Source organism: Micropterus salmoides, unplaced genomic scaffold, assembly GCF_014851395.1.
Source record: "Micropterus salmoides isolate LMB-PRFRI ecotype aquatic unplaced genomic scaffold, ASM1485139v1 Ms_hic_scaffold_19, whole genome shotgun sequence".
Taxonomy (NCBI): Eukaryota; Metazoa; Chordata; class Actinopteri; order Centrarchiformes; family Centrarchidae; genus Micropterus; species Micropterus salmoides.
Genome location: NW_024041039.1, coordinates 16,085,006 through 16,105,620, shown reverse-complemented (window position 1 = coordinate 16,105,620; position 20,615 = coordinate 16,085,006). Strand labels below are relative to the sequence as shown.

The following is a 20,615-nucleotide window of genomic DNA, read 5'->3' as shown; positions in this document are numbered from 1 at the left end:
CATGAAGATATAGAAAAAAATATAAAACTGTTAGTGAACAAGAGGCATTAAATAAAAAAGAAATACTATAGGATTAAACAACTGTATACAACAGACACAATAACATAAAAATCAATTTAGAACTCAAGAGCAAATCAATAAAAGAGAAATGGGTCCTTGGGGTCTGAAATCATTTTCAGTTCTTCATGAGCTCAGAGCATAGACTGTTTATAAAAAGGCTCAGAGGAGAAACTTGAGATAATATGTCTGACGGTCTGACAACACAAGATGAATCACTCCCAACTACTTCTGCCTTCGCTGTTGCCTGCCGGTTGGGGGGGAACTATCTTGACAATCGGTGCGACAGCACTGGGCGGAGCTTGAATATTGAACTTGTTAATGTTGTCTGCGGTGATACCATAAACACTGCAATATGAAGACTCACATGACCGCCACCCGTTTCCATCCCTGAACAACACACAGGTCAGTAAAGATACCGCTCACTTTACATGATGCCCCTATGAGTTCTTCATTTCTGCTAAACTGCTGATGTAAAAAAATTAAAATAAAAAAAATTCTGCCATAGCTGCAGTCTCGATCATTCTGTAATCTCGTCTGAAATGCTTCCTTCCTCCACGGGTTATCATTGCAACCCCAGCATTTACAGGAAGCAAAATGTAATTTCATTGTTTTAACCATATGCCTGAGTAATGTGAGAAGCTCTGAAGGATGCACGACCAAGCTAAGCTAATCCTGTTGCTGCTTGTAAGGCAGAGATGACTGACAAATCACCACGCGAAGGGATGTGTCATGAGTTGCCGAAATGAGGCTTTTGCACGATGTAGCCAGATGCATTCCATGATATGAAATTAGTCGTGGGTCATGTAAAAATATTTCTGTGCACTGCATACAGCCAGGCAATACAGTATGTGATCCATTTAGATGCACCATATTCATACATAATATTTTACTTCAAATTATTATATAAATATTAATTCTTAAACTAGTCAGAAGTGCTGGTCAGCAACCTTGGAGCACAAGTTCAGAGATATTGATTTCAAGCACACTCATGCAGGCTAATTATATGGATTGACAATTAAATTGAAGGCTCCATTACAATGTTAAATGTCTAGCTCACTTCCTTATGGGGGGATTGTGGCTGCAGGTACAACTTTGACCCCTTTCCCTCCCTCTGCCTAGATGTTTGTAAAATCAGCCCACATTTTATGTGTAGGTGCTGTAACTGGGGCAAAAAGTAGACATGGGGAATAAAAGGAGGAGGGAGGATGCCAGCTGAGACCCTCATCCCTATACAACTGCCAACATCAGACTAAAAAAAAACACAGAGAAAATGGCTCAGTCTGTGAGGAGGCCCAAGATTCTAGGAGCCATGGACCACGAGCCACAGAGGGACATGACCAGGACCAGCTACTTTGGCAACGTCAAGACCAGGTCAGGCCTCTAAATACCTGCTGGATTACTGGAAGGAAAACAAAGGAGAAAGCTCCAAGTGGACATGTGACATGTTTGGCTGGCATCTGCTATACAGATTTAAGCATGCTACAATTCACTCTTTCATTATTCTATTAATTTCATAAGAAGGGTGTCGTGTCCAGTACCACTAAGCAGGTGTCAGACTACAATACATAAAGGGTCTATTTTTTATCCGCTGTTGTCACTGAAGGACTCCATCATGTGCGTGAGAGCTGCGGCATGTTGCCAGAAACTTCCCTGGCCATCGCGCAGACGACTCCCACTCCCCTATAAATAACTCTGATCAGACTATGAACGCTGCTCTATACAGCTATTTACGCATCAAATACTCGAACAACGAACCCTTAAATCCCTGCAATTAAAGGGGAAATCCAAATGTATTTTTATAATTATATTATTATTTATATATATTATATATATATATTTTTATAATTCTATTGAATATCCACGCTCATATATATATATGAGCGTGGATATTCAATTTGACCATAAGGAGCGGTACATGTACAGATGATGTAAACTTAACGAATTAATTCTGAATAAAGACTGAGATGTGTTTGAAAGCTGCAAAAGCTAGTATGTGGACCTTTGAACTTAGACTATTTTGTTACTATAATTTTGTTGTGTATAATAATTAGTCGATTGACAGAACATTTATTTATATAACTTATAATCACTTTGATAATTTAATCATCCTTTAAGAAATCTTTCCAGCACGAATGCCAGAAATTCCCTGGCTCCTGCTTTTGAAATGTGTGCATTTGCTGCTTTTCTATTTCTTACCTGATACTAAATTGAATAACTTTGGTTTGTTAGATAAAATGAGCAATTTTAAGATGTCACCTTGGTTTTCCATAATATTTGATGGCCTTTTTTCACAATTTTCCAACTATTTTATTCTATAGACAAAAAATAATCAGTATAAGAATGTAGATGTATTATAGGTAGTATTAAACACCTCAGTATTTATTTGTGAATTTGAACCTGCAGCAGAGACTGTGGAGATCATTGTTGTCAATAAAGAAATCAGCTGTTTTATAGACATTGGAAAAAACAAATCGTATGATACATGACCATATGATTCCAGTGAACTCATAAAGTGGTTTTAATGGAATAAGAGGACCTTTTTATGACTTACATGGACTGAGTTATTAATGCTTTGTTGTTTTTTTTAGCATAAATTTAGACTTGTGTGTGCAGATGTGTAACCTACTTAAATATAAGATAATGGATTCATTTACATCTTATCCGTTTTTTCTGCTCTCTCTCTCAGACTGGGTTCCAAGCTCCCTCCTGGCGTCTCTCAGCCTCCGCAGTTTGCTAAGCGGCCCTGGGAGACTTCACCCCGTGTGATGGAGGAGCCAGCAGCCAGCAGCCAGCGGCAGAACCAGCCCATTGTGGGCCGGCCCCTGAACCACATCCCCCACATCAGAAATCCCAAACTGCGACAGTACTACCTGCAAGGTGCTCCTGTGCTGTTTTCTATCCCTGGGCAGGGAGAGGTGCTGTTTGCATCCAAGTAGAGGCACAGGAGAGGCCGTAGGATGAACTCCAGCTTGAATTTACATTTCATAATTCTCACACTTTAAGTTAATAAAAGTTATTTTCATACATAGAGGAATGGCGAGCATATGCGCCATAGTGTATTAATCCTGTTAGGGGCTCTGCTTCGTCACACGTGCAGGATGTTCTGTCACAAGGCGTGACAGAAATTGTTTTTTTGTTTTTTTTTGCTTACAGGGACTTCATGGGATTTAAACAATACTGCAGTGATGCAAGAGCACAAGGATGGGTCATCAGATAACAACACAAGCTGCAGGGTGAGTCACATGTTTTTGACTTTTCAGGGAACAGGTAAGAGAAGAATTGGGAAGTTTGGGAAGTTTGACAGGCAGATAATGGATTTATAACTGCATCTCTATATAATCTGGTTAGGTATGCTGGAGGAAGCCTGTGGCTGCTCGTAATTGGTTTCACAATTTATAGTCTTTAAAGTGTTTGATAAAGAGCGTCCAAGGTTCACAGCTGTCAGAGCCGTTCTCGAACACCATGAGAAAACAGAGTCTCTTTCAGAGCCTCTGCCACAAGTACAGCCGGAGGAATGTCTATTCAGACGTTTATTCTAAGGTATTTGTCAGCTGGGTTTGTGTGCTGTTTCTGTCTGCCTGTGAGTATTATCATGAATCTGGAAAGGGAGTTAGCGCTTATTACTCAGCGCTCTAGTCTGATTTGTTTCACCTTTGCTTGGAAATTTACCACATCATCCTTGTTTATCATCATCTTTCCTTTTCTTCCCTTCCATGTTTCCTCTCGCTTTCAAGTCATTAACCTTTCACAGCTTCTTTTAGAAATAGATGATTTTTCCTGGTTGCAGTTGTAGCATTCATATTTTTGAGCCGAAGAGGAAGCACAATGTAAAGTTGCCAGTTTATTAGGTACACCGACCTAAAACTAATGCACTCTAACACAACAACCCTGCTTCAGTTATTGTTGAAACTGTTGTTGTAAAAAAGGGGTTGATTCAACTTCATGTATTTTGTAGTGATGTTGAATTGTATTGCTTTATACTAAGATTGAATGTTAGAAACACCTCTCAGAGTGTATGTTGACAGTGAAAGTAGTGATTTAAAGCTGCATATCCTGCTTTTTTAAATTTCTGAGCAGCTTGTGTTTGTAGTCTCAGAAGTCATGTTTTAAAACAAGGGAACGTTCAAATCACACATACAGATCCAGACACATCCACACGTTCACACACATAAAAAAACTACACCGTTTTTTCTTTACTCGAAAATAGTAATGTATTATATTCACGCGTTTGCATCCAGTTGTTCTGATTCACAAAGGTTTGAACTGATTTAGAGTGGAAGAACTGCAGTGAGACCTGCACAACAATAAAAACCTAATAATTATAGAATTATTAATAAGTAGTTCCTGAATATCTCAGAATCGAGGACTGTATCGATGATAATGGAGAGTTACAAGAGAACAGACTGGGAGATACTAATAGGTCATTACATACTGTAGTATTAGTTCATAAATATCTTTGTGAGTGCAGTTTTGACGATGGATGCAAAATATGTTGTTCACCCCCAAAACAAACTCACTTATCTTACAAATGAATTTAGAACACCTCCTTGAGAACTGGAGTGTGATCAGATTTTTTGTATTTTAGGGTCTCCCTGAAGACACAGTGTTCAGCGTGTCATCTCAGTTCAGCAGTAACAGTAGGTCCTCGGCAGAAGGAGGCAAAATGGGCCACGTTCCCTCCCATTCCTCTTCAAGTGTACCCTCCTCCTCTGCTTCCCTCCTCTCTAGAGAGGTAAGAGTCAACTGTAAGCACATGATGGAGCTTGACGCACTAATTCAGTGTGTGTATTACATGTGTAAAATGATGGCACTGTTTTTTTGCCTGCTGTGGTTGACTGGATTTGCAATGCAAAACAGGACATTTGACCTCTCTGCCTTATAACATCGGCTACGAGTTTAGCTTTGGGCAGGAAGTGTTGCTTCATCTTAAACTATTTCAGGCAGTCAATACCTCACCCAGACACCTATCCTTGTGAGCAAACACAGACTGATAATATGTAATTTGTACTCTTTATTCACAGTCTTTTTAATGGCATATATTGTAGCTGTAAAAATATTCTTCCAGCCCTCATCCAAAACCATCATGAGTCACATGGAGCTGAGATGTCACTACAAACAAAGAGAAGTGGGGAAAACAGGCCTGTAGAGAGAGGAAGTAGTCACTCTTGTCACCGGGTTATAGTGTGTATCTATTTCAATGTCAGAGCTATTCTTATCATGGCTTTCACTCTGAAGCAGCTGGTCGTACCAAAGGGAAAGAACACTCCCACCGGTGGAGGATCGTCTCAGCCAGAACTGGACTCTGATCTTAAACCAAAGCAAGAGCGGGTTGCAGATCCAGACTCTTTGGATATACTCGCTGCTCAGCCTCCTTCCCCCTCACCAGACGCAGAGTATGACAAACTACTGGTGAGTAGAAAAAATAACTTCGATGACATTTTCTGTAATTCAGAAAGCACTAATTTTGCGATGTGCTATAACATACACGTGTTACTGTAGTGAAGAGCAGTGGAAAGTAAAGTACTCTAGTACTGTACACTTTATACTACTTTAATCCACTACATTTGTTTTACAGCTGTAGTTACTAGTTACTTTTCATATTAAGGTTTTAAGATTGGGGGTTTGTAAGATTTTACATAAAATACATTACATTGATAAACATTAAGTCAGTGATTTCCAATCATGTTGACCATTCTCCCCTCTAAACTTTGGTTTCATTTGAATAGCCATTGAAATGGGTCAAATTAATCTATTATTTACATTACATTTATTCATTTAGCTGCCGGTTTTATCCAAAGTGACTTACAAGGTTTCGAGAGATGCCTTTGGAGCAACTAGTGGTTACATGTCTTGCTCTGGGACAAATTGGTGGATGTGTCACAGTGGAGAATTGAACCCTGGTCTCTCACACCAAAGGCATTAGTCTTATCCGCTACGCCATCGCCACCCCTATTTCACAACAAGTCAAAGATTAAAGAAAAGTAGAAACAAATTTGTGTAGCAGAACTTTCTTTTTTCTTCTTTTCTAGCCCCATTAATTATCTGACGACACCTCATATTATCTCATGACTCTTTGGAGGGGCCTGACCCGTAGGTTTGGAACCAGTAGACTAAACCACCTAACTGTTTACAAAGTAAATAAATCAGCTCCATGTTGACCAGCTACAAGTTACACATTGAGGCATCAGTATAATATAATATATATATATATATATATATGTGTGTGTGTATATATGTGTGTGTGTGTGTGTGTATGTATATATGTATATGTGTGTATATATATATATATATATATATATATATATCTCATAATGTATCATTCACAGGAGACATTTTACTGCATAACAAGTAATTTTATTTTGATACTTAGGAGTTTGAATTCAAGAATTTTACTTGTCATGGAGTATTTTGAATCTGTGGTATTGGTACTTTTACTTAAGGAAAGGATCTGAGTACTTCACTTTTCACCACTTGTAGAGAGAAGGATGAAGAAGCGTTCCTTAGGTTTTTGGGTTAAATGATATATTGATATATCTTGCCACGTACATTTAAGAATAATTTGTTGAGTCTAATTAAGTGTCAACTGAGAAAACTTCAGTTGACTTCAGCTTTCACATTTCTCTGCACTTGCGCAGGAAGTAATTGAGATAAGAAAGGTGTTTTCATCACAGAGAAAACCATATAGACACAAAAATCTTTCCTTTCCTTTTTCTTCTGGGCTACAGTTGCATTGCTAGCATTTTTAAAATTTCAATTTTATATGGGGCTGCAACTAAGAGTTATTTTCATTGGTAATAAATCTGACAATTATTTTCTTGATTAATCATTCGATCTGTAAAACATTAGGAAATAGTAAAAAAAAAAAATTCCCCATAGCCCAAGCTGACATATTAGAAACCCAAATATATTCAAAAATCACAGGTAGAACCAAACAAAGGTAGAACCAGTACATTTTTGCTTAAAAATGGACTTTAATGGTTAATCACTAATCATAATTGTTGTGGACTAATGTAAATGCTCCATTTCTAGTCTTTTCGACCACTCAAAGCGCTTTTACACTACCAGTCACACACATTCATACACTGAGCCTAAGTGCTCAAACGGAAACTAACATTCGCACTCACTCATACACTGGCGGAATTGCCGCCAGGGGCAATTCGGGGTTCAGTATCTTGCCCAAAGACACTTCGACACGCACGGGAGCCAGGGATTGAACCGCTGACCTTCCGATTAACGGCCAACCCGCTCTACCTCCTGAGCCACAGCCGCCCCGTAGCATGACAGCTTTTATTTTATCATAAGGCTTATTTTGTTAACACTGATGTGTACTGCTGACAGGATGTGGAGGCGGTGCCGATGCCTGACGGACAGCTTTGCTTACTGGCTCTGCCACCAGAATGCTGTCAGGGGGAGGGACCAGAGGCCATGCAGTACCTCAAACTGTTCTGTCGCTACATCACCGACCGTAAGGTGGGTGTGGGAACTGCACTTGCGTCAGATCTCCATTTTCTACACGTGTAGACATATTTCAACATTTCCTTTCCCTGTCTGTTAGGGTGTGGTTTCCGGTATCCTGTTGGTGACTTCTAATAAGATCTTCTTTGACCCGTTTAAAACCCATCCTCTGGTGAAGGAACATGGCTGTGAGGACTACCTCCTGTCGTGCTCTGTTGACAATCTGGCATCTGTCTCCTTCTTCTCTGACATCTCGAATATTCACTTCAACACATCCCAGCAGAGGTCAGCAATGATTCTCTGTTTCTAAACACAACACACAAACTCACTGGATTAGATTACATGTAAAGTCAATACAAGTGTTTTTTTTTTATTATTTTCTTAATAGGAGAAAAGGAAAGAAAATGTTCCAGAAGTTGAAAACTGCCAAAAGGCGAGCAGGCGGATTCCCAAACCAGGAGGAGTCAGTCCCTGCTCTGGTGTCTGTGGCTCCGTCAGAATTGTCCAGTCTGGCTCTGAGTCTGACCAAAGAGTTCTCTGAGGAGGAGGGGGCAGAGAGCAGAGACATGGCAGAGGCCGAGGGGAGCTTGATAGCAGCCCGCTGGAGGTGCTGTCAGAGGCTTCTGTGGGTGTCCTGGGGGTGGCTGTCCTGAGCAGTGCTACCACCTTCTGCTGTGGAGGTCAAGAGGAGGCGAGCAAAGTGAAGACGGAGCGGCTGCACTCCTCTGTGAAGAGTCAGACCGCAGGTATGGACGTGAATTCAGATCAGTCTGAGAGATGGTTTACTTTCTTGTTTTATTTCATTTCCTCCAACTCTTGTACTTGTTTACTTTCAGCGCCTCTGAGGTCATCAGCAGGTAGTCCCGGCAGTCTGATGTTTGTGCGACTGCGGGCTCAGCCGTCTGCAGGAAAGAAAAAGGGTGTTGGAGGCCTTCAGCTGGGGTTGGCCAAAACCTTACCCAGAAGGGATTCCTGGCTTGCCCTCTCACAAGACAGGTACAGTAATGGCCCTAGTCTGGATAAAGCTCCAAAAACACTAGAGCCTACATTTCCCATAATGCAACTCATTAGCATCTTTCATTAGACTCTGCCTGCCCAATAAATACCATCTTCATTTAAATCCCGCACTTCCAGTTTGTGTTAAAAAGTTTATATCTCATGCCCAAGCCAAAATAACTCTGATGACATCACTATCACACATCAGGGTTATTATTATTCAGACTTTTGGAAAGCTCCTTCAGAGCAACAGAAGACATTACATAACTGTTTTCATAGGCTGTGTAGAACCTCACCTGAACCTCCCTGTCCACATTAACATGTTCCATTGTTCCATCGACTTGCAACGCTCAAACTGCTTCAGATGAATATTTACTTTCTCTGTTAACTAATCTCTCATCACTCATTAAACATTGTCAAAACATAAGCATCACCTTGACTATAGTCCAAAGGTAGCTCTTTTGAAAATAAATCTGTCAACAGTTAGTTACATATGATTCAATCATGGTGAAAGGGCAAGTATGGCATCCAAACAGTAACCAAGTAACAGTAATCAAGTGTGGAAGGTAAATAAATATAATTACTATATATAATACTGTATTACCTGTACTGCACAATTTTGAGTTACTTGTACTCAGTTATTATTTAGATATACATACTCAATACTTGAGTATTGATTTTACTTACTATACTATACTATAGTTCTATTTCACTACATTTCATAGGCAAATATTGTACTTTTAACTCCACAACATTTAATTCACAGCTACAGTTACTAGTTACTTTAAAAAACAACATTTATCAACAAAACGTGTCATCAATTTATGAAGATTATGTATTTTTATGGATGGAACTAACACAACACTAATAAGGTCCTTCTGAAAAATTACATACTTTTACTTATGATACTTTTAGCACGCTTTAGTTATCAAGACGTATGCTCTTACTGAATGCAGGACCTGCAGTGCTTCTTTACTTGTAATGGAGTATTTGTATAGTGTGTTATTGCTACTTTTACTTAAGTAAATTACCTACATGCTTACAATACTATTATGTAAATGTTACACTCTCTTCTAACAAGTGGTCCTCTCTGAAGAGGTGACCATTTAAAACAAACAACAAAAGAAAACCTGAGTACAACACTGCCTCAGTCAAAGGAGAATTACTGATTTAAGAATATATTTATAAAAGTACCTAAAAGTTACATTTAAAAGCGTCTCAGTCTCCTCCTGGTTACGTCTCTTCTCACCATGTTGACACAGCTGTTGGGGTTGTTTGCCATTTTCAACATGTCTTAGCCGGTGCTTTCTTCTCCCCACCGCCCCCCCGCAGCTCTGATGAGCTGTATGCCTACCTTACACACTGTCGACCAGATTTATGTATACTTGAGGGAGGAGAGGAGGAGGGGGAGGCGGACCACGACGAAGAGGAGTTCGTGCTCATAGAGGACAAAGAGGAAGAGGAGGAGGAGGATGAAGAAGTGCTCCAGAGGCACCGCAGCTCAGGTGACGACTGGGAGGTGAGTGTTTACTTTCACAGGAGAGAAGACTTATTGACTCAAAAAATTTGAGTTTTCAAGCCTCCAGACATTCTAGAACGAACCGACTTCTACGTTTTGTTTTGTATTTTAATGTGTTGATGTTTCTCTGCAGATGGTGTTGATGGAAGAGAGTGAGGACAAGCTGACCCTGGTCATTGACAGGGATCCTGAAGGTCTCAGTAATATTGTAGAGAGCAGCCGCATTTTAGAAGCCGCACATGTCCGAGAGGTGAGTGACACACACAGCATACACAGACTTTTCACGCACATCTTCAGGGTTCTTATAACTACTAACTTGGCTGCTTTGGAAAGAGTATATTTCAAAATCATGTTGCATCATTAAAACTTATGAAACACTTATGATATTTCTCCAATGACCCTTTTCTTACTTTTAACAAAAAAAATCACATTGACAGTCTTTTGGACTGCAAAAGGGACTTCAGCTGGACTTTGCGACTTTAGAAACGTGTAAATCAGTTGCTAGGAAAGATCTGTAGTGTTGTCCAATCAAAAGCGATCAACTATGTAAACAAGAAGTGGCTGTAACATCACCAGTAATATAAAAATAACAGTTTCAGGGGGGCCAAGCGATATGTTAAACTTAAGTGCCAATTGTTTGTGAATGTAGGTGTGACTTACGTGTGCATACATGGGGGAATATGTATTTCAGAAATAGTTGTATTAATTAAGCAGTTTAGAAGTAGAAGTACATATTTAGTTTAACGTTATAACTCTTCTGTTTCTTTAACGTACTTGGCATATCTGAATTAAATAGAATCTGTGATGATGATGGTTAATAAGCCTGCTGAAGCTGCACCTTCAAGTGTCAGTAAAAAAAGCAAGAGGTTTCTCCCTTTTTTTCCAATTACAGTTTTCTTGGGGAGTCTTGCCTTTAATGTGATTTTGGGCTCTAGAAATAAAACTGACTTTAGTAGAATATAATCCATATTACATGTAGACTTCCTTCTATACAACTTATAAATTAGCAAAGTAGTTTTGTCAGATGGTTCAGTCAGCCATTGAAAAGTTAGCTACACCAGGGAGTTAAAGTAGGAGGTTAAATATTTAACAGCTAAACTCTGTAAGAACTAGTTCGTGTGGTGTAGCAACACTTGTGCTTCAACCACACATAGTTAAATTCAGAAGAGCTGGTGCGACTGGGTCCAGAGCCAGAGCAGAAGAGTGCGCTGTTTGTTGTGTGGATCAAAGTTATGCTAATTTAGCTTTCAATGGCGCATTAAAATCCCCTTCTTATTGTACACAAAGTGCTACGTACCTAGCATTTAGATGTCAGATGTTCATAGTTATGCTCCTTCCTTCCTTACCTTTGTTAAATGTTTCTTCCCTGCTTTAATCTTTTCTCAGCTATGTAAGGAGCTTCCCCCCAGGACTGTCGGCTACACCTGGCAGCTGGCTTACAGTACGTCCCGTCATGGCTCCAGCCTCAAATCCCTCTACAGAAAACTCAGTACCACAGACTCCCCCGTGCTTATAGTCATCAAGGATGCGCTTGATGAGGTAAAACACACCTGGACGTTATCTCTGATATCGGTTATAGATGTTTGTAATGTCTAAAAAATTGTTTTGTTATTGTTGCCGCCTCTTGTGGATTTGCTATATCAGATATTCGGGGCCTTCCTCTCTCACCCTCTGAGGATCAGTGAGACATTCTACGGCACAGGAGAAACCTTCCTCTTCATGTTGCATCCTCGCTTCAAGGTAAGCCACCTAACAGAAATTTAGCATTTTATGTAAAGTCAAAATGGCAGAGTGCTCTAATTAAATAACTAGGGTAAGATAGCTGCATGTGACAAGTAAGTCGAATCTGCCTTTTCCCTGCAGTGCTTCAGATGGACAGGAGAAAACTCCTTTTTTATTAAAGGAGACTTGGACTCCTTTGCTATTGGTGGAGGCAGGTAATGCATTCAGTTTTATGTTCTACCTGGAATTTATTCAGCAGATGTGGTTAAAAAAAAGGGGGGAAAAGACACATTTCTGTAAAAACCATTTCTTTTTCTTTCCTACTCTTTGTCTCTTTTTCCTGCAGTGGTCACTTTGGTCTGTGGGTGGATGAGAATTTGTACCTGGGTCGCAGCAGCCCCTGCTACACCTTCAATAACTGCTGCCTCTCCGAAACTGATGACTTCCGGGTAATGGAGCTAGAAGTGTGGACGTTCAGCTGAAGAGACCGAGCGGGCCGCTGAAATTCTCTTTGACTCACCTCGTCCCTGCTGATCAGCTTTTATGAAGACAGCGTTTATCACTGAGCAAAAACAAACACAGCCACTCATTCATTTCGTGGTTACATATATGTCAAAAAAAAATCTACCACAAACTGCTGAATCATCCGTGTGATTAACTGCTGTGGATTTTAGTGAACTGAAATGAACTGATCTTGAGCAGCTCGATGTCCCAGTGTGGACTGTTTCGTGGTTGACTCATTCCTGTGGGTTTGGCAACCAAGCTGAGTTCAGCTGAACTGAGCGGAGCTGAGCTGTTATGAAACTGGATTTTTGAATCCTCATTTTTGAATGGAGTTGGTTACAAGTCTGAGACTGCACTTTGCTCTTAATGTGAATCAGTAACTTCATGATGTCTCATCGTTGATCGTCCGAACATGACAGTACACCTGTCTCTATAGGTAATGCATGTACCCACTTTCTCTGTGTTCAGTTGATGCTGGACGTTTGGAGCACACATTAGTCTTCTTATGAATAGATTTCTCTATTGAAAACCATACAGCACGTGCACAGCCCACAAATACAAGCGCCCTTCATCAGACTCCAATCATTGTTATGGGTGGTATAAATTAGCATCAAAGACAGCAGAAATGAATGCTGAAAATAATCGTGAGGAGAAAAGCTTCCCAACTGAAGAACATCTGTATTTTCAATGGATCTTAGTCTCATTCACGACTATTCTGGACTCTTTTCATTCCAAGTGCTGACTCATACGCCACTGTGGTTTCTGAACATGAAAGATAAAGCTCGAGAATTAACTTCAAATCATTCAACTGTATCCGTAAAGTGCTGTCACGCCGAATGCTTGATCTACTTGACTTCTACTTTGTAGATTAGTTAATAAAATCAGCACAAAGTGAAAATGTTAACTCTAAAAACATTTGTGTGATTGTTAAACTGTACTGTGCGTGCTAAATGTTTCCAAAAAGAACACAATTTCAGTTTGTAAGAGTAAAACCGGTTTTATTTGACCACAGAATAACAGTGTTGCCCCCCTACAGGCTCAGAGCAGTCAGATGTTTCACCCTGTATGACCTTGAAAGTCAAATTCCAATTTATCAAATTTCCTTGTTACTATTTCTAATTAGTTTACCTGTTCCCCCCCGTTTTCTTCCATTTCATACTTAAGAACAGAAACTAGGACCTGAAGAGGATTTATTTTGTAATGACTGGAAAAGGTGATAATGAGACAAATTGTGAAAAAATAGCTAATTATAGGTCCAGATTGTCATCAAGGATTGCCTGCTGTCTAGCTAAAGACACAAGAAAATACATAGCTTTGATTGGAGCCAAAAAGAGGATAACTGTATACAGTAACATGTGCCTCTCGTGATACTTTGACTATTTGGTTCCATTCGAGTTACATAAATATGTAACTAATATGTAAATGTAATGTAAATGTAATGTAAATATGATGTGGCACCCAACCTATGCAGGCCAGCTCCTGTACATATTAAAAACAATGTTCTTTGTGTGGTCACATCATCTTCATCAATATTAAACATTTGGTTTCAAACTCAAAATACAAAAAAAGCAACTGAATTGATTGCTTTATGTGCCACAGTCCAGTTTCGTTTATTATTTTTTTCCTGCTGCTTTTTGTCCACCGAGTCAGAGAAGGGTGTTCCCCTCCAGCAGCCTCAGCATTAACATCAGGCGTTGCCCGGCCCCGAGAGAGCTTTCAGGCAAAGTCTTCACAAACTGCTGAGACACAACTAAGAGGTAACAACTGTACCAGTCCCGTCTCTGGCTCAGCAGCATGGGAAAAAAATCACTCAGTCATTATTAAATATTGCACATGCAACACCAGAATATAAAAAGAAGAAATATAGGATGTTTCGGTACGTTATGATGCACTTGTGATTTGTCGTAGGAATGGCCTCTGACTACATTTTATATAAACATTAATCAGCAGCTATGAGCAGAGAGAGCAGATCTACATGTGTTTACGTATCTGTTACTGCTCAGTGTGCATGTATACTGTACAGCCAGTAACATTACGTTTGAGATGTAATATTTCCCTGTAGGTCTATATGGACTGTCACAATACAAATACAGTATATAAAACTTTATGACCAAGAGAGACGCCCACCTAAATAAATAGTAACAAAAAAAGACAGAAGGCAAAAAACTTTTTCAGCTGCCAACACTGATTCGAACACGTGTCTACATAACCGTCGGAGGGTTTTCCTTATCTTAGATCATTGCCCAGAGGAATGACTATCGTTTACTTCACACAAACACAAATTACTGTGCAATGTACTCCTTGGCTTTTTCCAACCCCTCCTTGAGGAAGCTGATGTAAGTGGATGTGGAGGGGTCTTCAAACCCGCCAGAGAAGCTGAAAGTTGCTCCTTCCTCCTCTGGTTTCATGGCTGTCTGGTCCAGGAAAAAGTTGGCATTGATGTGGTGGACCTAAAGCCAAGCACAGGAGGCAGATGAAAGCCTTTATTCATCCCAGAAAAATAAAACTATAGATTATATCAGTAAATATCACATGTCATGACAGTGGGACTAAAACTACATGAAATAATTTAAGTACAACTGGGATGAAACATTCTTACCTCAAAAGTTAAAAGGGGACTTTGACCTAATAGGTTCCAATTTAAGCCTTGTCCTTGATTAAATTTATTTACTTAGTAATGATTTCATCAGGGGTGCTTCTACACATGATTTCCTGGATGTTTCACACATTGTAGGCTTTTAAAAGAGTGAAACACTTACAATAGTTCCATTTGGCAGTGCCACCATCATCTCCACTGGGAAGCTGTACTTCTCCAAGTGTAAACGGGCCTTTTCACTCAACGCAGGGTTCTGCTCATCAGCCTGTTTAAGAGAAGAAACATTAAGTACAGCATACTTACTTAAGATTTGAAAATGACACAACTGTACTCCATGTGAATAGAGTATCATGCATTTTTCAGTCAACTGATGACTGTCTGAATGTCTTGTTGCTCTGTCCTGACTGCTCACCTGCATGTTCTCCAGCTCTCTGACCAGAGACCAGCTGCTTATGAAGCTCTGGTTGAGCAGGGCCAGGACGGGCGAACTTTCCAGGACTGTCTCCCGGAGAGTTCGCCCCGAACCTACAGGAGTTGCGACAGAGGGGAGACGGAGATGAAAAATACACCAAAGTATACAATTCAAAACCCTTTATGACGAAATGGTTATGCTTTTAAAAGTGAGACATGGAGATTCTGCTGAACAGCGGTCATGGTGTAAGCAAGGGACAGCAATAGAATAATGCTAAAACGCTAACATTAGCACAAGTGGAGAAGAGTCATTGAGTCAATGTGCGCTATAGCTAACATTAGCCACCACATGCTAATGGTCAAACCAGACCGAATAAGGCTGCTGCTGCAAAACCACTGAGGGTACTGAACTAAATTAGGGTGTGTTTTATTGCCTATGAATGCAACTTTTTATTTGTAAGAGGAAGAATGTGTTTTTTCCTTTTTTTTTGCTCTGTGACAAACCAAGTGGCCTGAAACTTGAAAGTGCAGTCTTATCTTCACAGTTAACACTGATATAAAGTTGATTTGATATAATAACAGTAATAACAGTTAGATGTTTCTACTGACTGAAGATTAAACTAACTGTGCCAACGGGCTCGCAGACTGAGCCCTGCTTGTGCCTGAGAAACAGAGCTTTTGAACCATGTCTTATATAAACCTGTTTTTACCACATTTGGATGTAGTCCGTTTTTTGGCCTTGTACTTTAAATCTTTTCTCAGATCTCAGTAACAGAGTGCAAAGCTGTGAATCAACCGCATGTTAATGATCCCACCTCAGCAGGACTGGTCGTCCAATGCTCCCCAAAGCAGAATGGAATGCACCAATTTCTTCTCTGCGTCAGCTCGCTCAAAGGCTTCTGAAAAAGGCAAGTAGGGCACCTGGGTAGGAGCACAACGAGAACCATGAAAGCAGATGTGAGGACAATGAAAACAGCTGTGTTTAAGCAAACGTTGCGTTGAGTAAACACTTTGTGGATGTTTACCTTCTTGAAGGGGTAGAGGGTGACATCCAGGCGTCGAGCAGCTTCTTGCCGACTGATCTCTGAGGTCCAGTGGATGTCCTCAAAGACAAACTGGATCGGTTCAGCGCTACCATCTCGACTGTCGATGATGTTGCCCTCCTGGTCCATGATGATGGAGGGTGTGGACGGGCCTGTGGACTGCAGCTCTAACTGTAGACACATTAATAACTTTTTATACAATGCATTTATAAACATTACATAATTCACTGTGACTTTATTTTTGATTATCTTAGAGAAATGATTTTTATTATCTTTAACATATTTCAGGTAGAATTAGTAAGTTAAATGAAAAATTAATACCTTGGGCTGCACTAAGATAAGAACAGGACGCGCTGGAATATCACATCAATGAAGTAATAATACATGCATCCTTTCAGTGAATTGCTGCAGCTGTACCTGTGGCAGGTATCCGATGTCCACCTCCATGTTGCTGCTCTCACTGGCACCGTACAGCCACTCCATGTCCACATTCAGAGACCTGGGACACAACAGGACACATCACACCAAAGCTACAGCGGCTGACAAGACGCCAAGTGGAGACTGTATGCACAAAGGTGACGGCCCGTGTGAAGGATTTACCGGTCTCCGGGGACATAGAGGTGAAAGTGGCGGACATGAGACGCATCTTTAGACAGAACAATGTTGCCGGTGAATTGCCCTGGCGTGAACCAGAAGGGGAAGTCTGGAACATCATTGAGCTGGAATTCTGCGTGAATCCTGTCAGAGGTGAACAGAATGAGTAGTTAGCACCGCAAGATGTGTGACAGTAAGTGACAGGAAAGCCTCCGTGTAGCCTTTTAAAAGTACATTTCTAGCCTCTTTATCACAAATTGTGTATACTTAACATTACTGCTGACCACTTTCCAAACCATCAGTTATAGATTGATTCCAAACCTTCCAGTCATAGGCTTTATTCCACAGTTTATAAATAGATAGCTTTATATTTGCTAATGTTGCATTACTGTCACACGGAAATGTAGTTGTGAGTGAGGACTGCTTTGAAAACTCCCTAAACTCTGACATCTGAAATTTGAGGCTGCCGCTAAAAAGTACAACAAGGCGTCAGCACAAGATGTCTGAAAGTCAAAGTTTTGCATTAAAAAACGTTGCACTTCACATGAGGTGCTGCAGTGCTGCTTTGAGCTAGTTGAGTGGACTCACTGGGGTGGATCAGTCTCTGCATGCTGATATTAAACTGAAACCAATGGCTGCCTGCCAAGGAGGACATCACTTTCATAGTATGTTCTGGACATTAGTCAGCACTAATGTAAAGTACACAGAGTGTTTTAGTTAATAGGTTAAAAGAGAAAAAACCTGAACCCCTCCTCACCTGAAGACGATGTCATAATAAAAGTCGTTGTTGGCACGAATGCAGGCGACTGTGCCCTGAGGAGCAAAACGTGATTTGATGAAGGGCCGAGGGTGGAACATGCTCAACAAGGAGTGGATGAGAACCTGCAGCGGGATAAGAAACAGCAATCAATATGCAGTAGGATTGTCCCAAGTCTCAACCCAATCGGACGCTAAACAGTGTGAGAATCAGTCTTTGGGATACCTCTTTGCCCTTCGGCGAGGGAGGGTGGTAACGATTGTTGGGCAGGTATCCAGTGAAGATGTTGAGCTCGCTGGGAATCACCCACCACGTGTCCCCCACTTCGACCTTGTTTTTTGGGGGCAAGAAGACCCTGAACTGGCTGGCAGAGAAGGAGGAAGATGGCACTGCTGGGCTCTTCCAAGAGCGCAGCCCACTCAGAGAGCTGTGAGACACCTGCAAGAGCATGATGAAATCAACTTACTCTTAGTGCATTCTTCACTAGAAAGTTTATGTTCAATTAAACAAGTCTAAGATGATTACAAGTTAAATCTCTGCTATTTCATTGTTGATTCAATTCTTGCAGACATTTTGAATGAACTGCCTACACCAAGAGCTGACTCAGAGAGACACAATTTATTGCAATATGTTTCAATAATAATTATTATTTCCAGTAATTTGAAGTATCTTGTTTTGATGGTTAGTTTTAAAAAGTTTGTCCAAGCTTTCAGAATTCACAGTGAATGTGTATTTAAACTCTTGGTGCAGGCTCTTCTGTGGAAGGGCATGTGTCTTTTAACAAAGCAGTCAGCTTACAGCGCCTCTACAGTAGTGCAGAGAAAGAGAACAATAAAACTACTACAGTTTGGTCTTGTCTTACCCCAAGGAAACCATCCTTGCTTTTTGTCATGGAGTCGAGCAGCAGAGGCTGCATTTTGGCCTCCAATGTCAAAGTTTCTCCATTGGGGTCATGGGTCACTTCCTCCTCAAAATCCACCGGGGGTGAAATTCCTGTGTGGAAGCCACAGGGATCAGAGTCAGCATCAGTGGAGAAGGTGGCAAATAAATGTGCTGTTCAGCAAGAAAGATAACGTGATGTACCTGTGAGTTTCTCAGCAATAGGTTTAAACTCCTCCGGACTGAGATAAAGGTCATGGTCGGTGTCTAGGGAGGAGAAGAGAAAAAGCCCCTCGGCACCCAGAGTCCGAACACTCTCTTCCTATTGGATGGGGGGATGTGTGTTAGACTGATCCTTATTGTCATTTTAACATGCATCAGCGATTTTCAATGCAGCATCACAGCGTGAGCTGTCTCAGAACAAAAAACACAAATACTAACTGGAGTGATAAAAACACTGTTATAGAGGCATGATCTAACATTATGTAATAACATTCTTATAAAAAGATGTTGCTGTTACAGTTTTGTCCCTGGTGACAGACCATTAATTCAACCTCAGCAGTGTCGGCTGGATAAAGATCAGCCCAGAGGCCACAGATTCCTAGCATGTGTTTCAAAGACCACCCTTTCCCAGACAGATGCGTGCCTACTAGCGCCTGTACAATGGAGGGAAAAGGGGGAGGGAGGCACAAGAACAACTTGGAGACCCTGTGTAGCCAAACAAACGTAGATTAAAACAAGAGGTTGAGTTTTACCAGCTGTGGCACAGACCCAACCGCCCTCTAATAAAACACCATGGGATGGAAAAACTGCAGATGTGGTTATTTAGTGGCGACTGATGTATGGCAAATAATTAACTTACTCTGAACACACCTTTTGGGGAAAATAGTATTGAAATCTAAAAACAAATTAATTACATTGTACCAGACAGTCAATACAAAGTTTATATTAATACAGACATGCATCTTATTTTAAAGAGCCATTTATTTTCCAAGTTGGTTTCAAGATAAAAACAACACGAAATTAAGATCACTGCTAAATTATGAGACATGTGTAACGTTATTACAGATGTGGATCTCACATGACGTTTGAGGAGCTGGGCATCCAGGTAATACTTGATCCCAAAGGCGAGAAGAGGGACAGTAACGAGTACGAGCAGAGTCCACGGCCCCTTGGAGATCCAGGATCCAGAGCCCGGACTCCGATGCCCATTCTGAGGGGAAATCTTGCTCTCATCTTTCGGCGTTGTTTTATCCACGTCTGCGGCCATCCTCGACCTCCACGGCAGCTATTTAGACGAGGGCATTGTCGTCGACTAACGTACGAAAGGGCATCCAGCGGTAATCGGTTAGTGTGAACTTTCTCCTTAAAGTGTTTAGAATCTACCGACAGTTCTGTTTTCCTCTGCCCGGGGACCGCCCGTCTTTTTCGGTTAGCTAGCAGCACAGATTTCTTATTTCCCACATCAAATCCAGGGACATATGGACGAGGTTCAAATGCGTCAAGTGAGCAAGTAATAGCCAGGATAGAACCGGATATTTGACGTCCGTGTGCTCAAAATAAAAGCACTTATGCCTAACTAGCTAGCCGCAGTTGTGAACTCTATCAAAACGGTCGAAACGTTATTCCTTGTCTGTTTTCCAACAGCTGGTTACGTATTAAACTGTAAGTTTGTGAATTCAAGGTGTCTGCTTGCTTATTATTTGATTTTAAAGTTGGTCGCCCCTGACATACTCTTTATATTCCCGGAGAGACATCCTTAAAGTCAAGGAAATACTTTTGAATATACAGCACGCTCCCGTATAACAGGCAAGGTTTTCTCAAAACACCATGTTTATGACTGAATAACGGAGTAATGTGCGGACGGGGTACACTATTTGGGCCCCCCTAAATGTAGCCGCCAGTATACATTCAAGGGCTTTATTTTGAAAGTGATGACCGGAAGTTTGTTTGGATTCTCTCTAACTTAGCAGACGTTGGGAGCTGGGACAGAAGCCACATTTAAAGGGGCAGGCTTGCATTGTTCATCCCAGGAATGTCTGCTAACAAGCTTCAATTATACGTTTCTCTACCAAGGGA

The 20,615-nt window shown here is 40.8% G+C and overlaps 1 protein-coding gene, 2 long non-coding RNA genes and 1 pseudogene across 4 annotated transcripts; 2 read left to right on the top strand and 2 right to left on the bottom strand.

Moving 5' to 3' along the window:
- Window positions 1–305: 305 nt before the first annotated feature.
- Window positions 306–1,312, top strand: LOC119910214. Its single transcript, XR_005445598.1, has 2 exons — window positions 306–462; window positions 1,214–1,312. It is a non-coding gene; the product is annotated as an uncharacterized LOC119910214 (long non-coding RNA).
- A 13-nt stretch (window positions 1,313–1,325) lies between these two features.
- LOC119910212 lies at window positions 1,326–13,771 on the top strand (annotated as a pseudogene).
- LOC119910215 lies at window positions 8,309–9,870 on the bottom strand. The gene is made up of 2 exons (XR_005445599.1): window positions 9,761–9,870; window positions 8,309–8,417 (listed from the first exon to the last, which is right to left on the bottom strand). It is a non-coding gene; the product is annotated as an uncharacterized LOC119910215 (long non-coding RNA).
- On the bottom strand, window positions 13,234–20,045 carry selenon (selenoprotein N). 2 transcript variants are annotated; one of them, XM_038728684.1, is made up of 13 exons: window positions 19,618–20,045; window positions 19,079–19,192; window positions 18,741–18,858; window positions 18,520–18,650; window positions 17,883–18,095; window positions 17,658–17,782; window positions 16,907–17,044; window positions 16,724–16,805; window positions 16,289–16,477; window positions 16,079–16,184; window positions 15,265–15,377; window positions 15,016–15,117; window positions 13,234–14,706 (listed from the first exon to the last, which is right to left on the bottom strand). In XM_038728684.1, the coding sequence occupies exons 1-13, from the start codon at window positions 19,804–19,806 to the stop codon at window positions 14,539–14,541; spliced, it is 1,788 nt and encodes a 595-aa protein (XP_038584612.1). In that variant the 5' UTR covers window positions 19,807–20,045; the 3' UTR covers window positions 13,234–14,538. The 2 variants fall into 2 exon arrangements, with proteins under 2 accessions (XP_038584612.1, XP_038584613.1); XM_038728685.1 differs by lacking the exon at window positions 19,079–19,192 and having other exon boundaries at window positions 19,618–20,043.
- Between the last annotated feature and the right edge of the window lie 570 nt (window positions 20,046–20,615).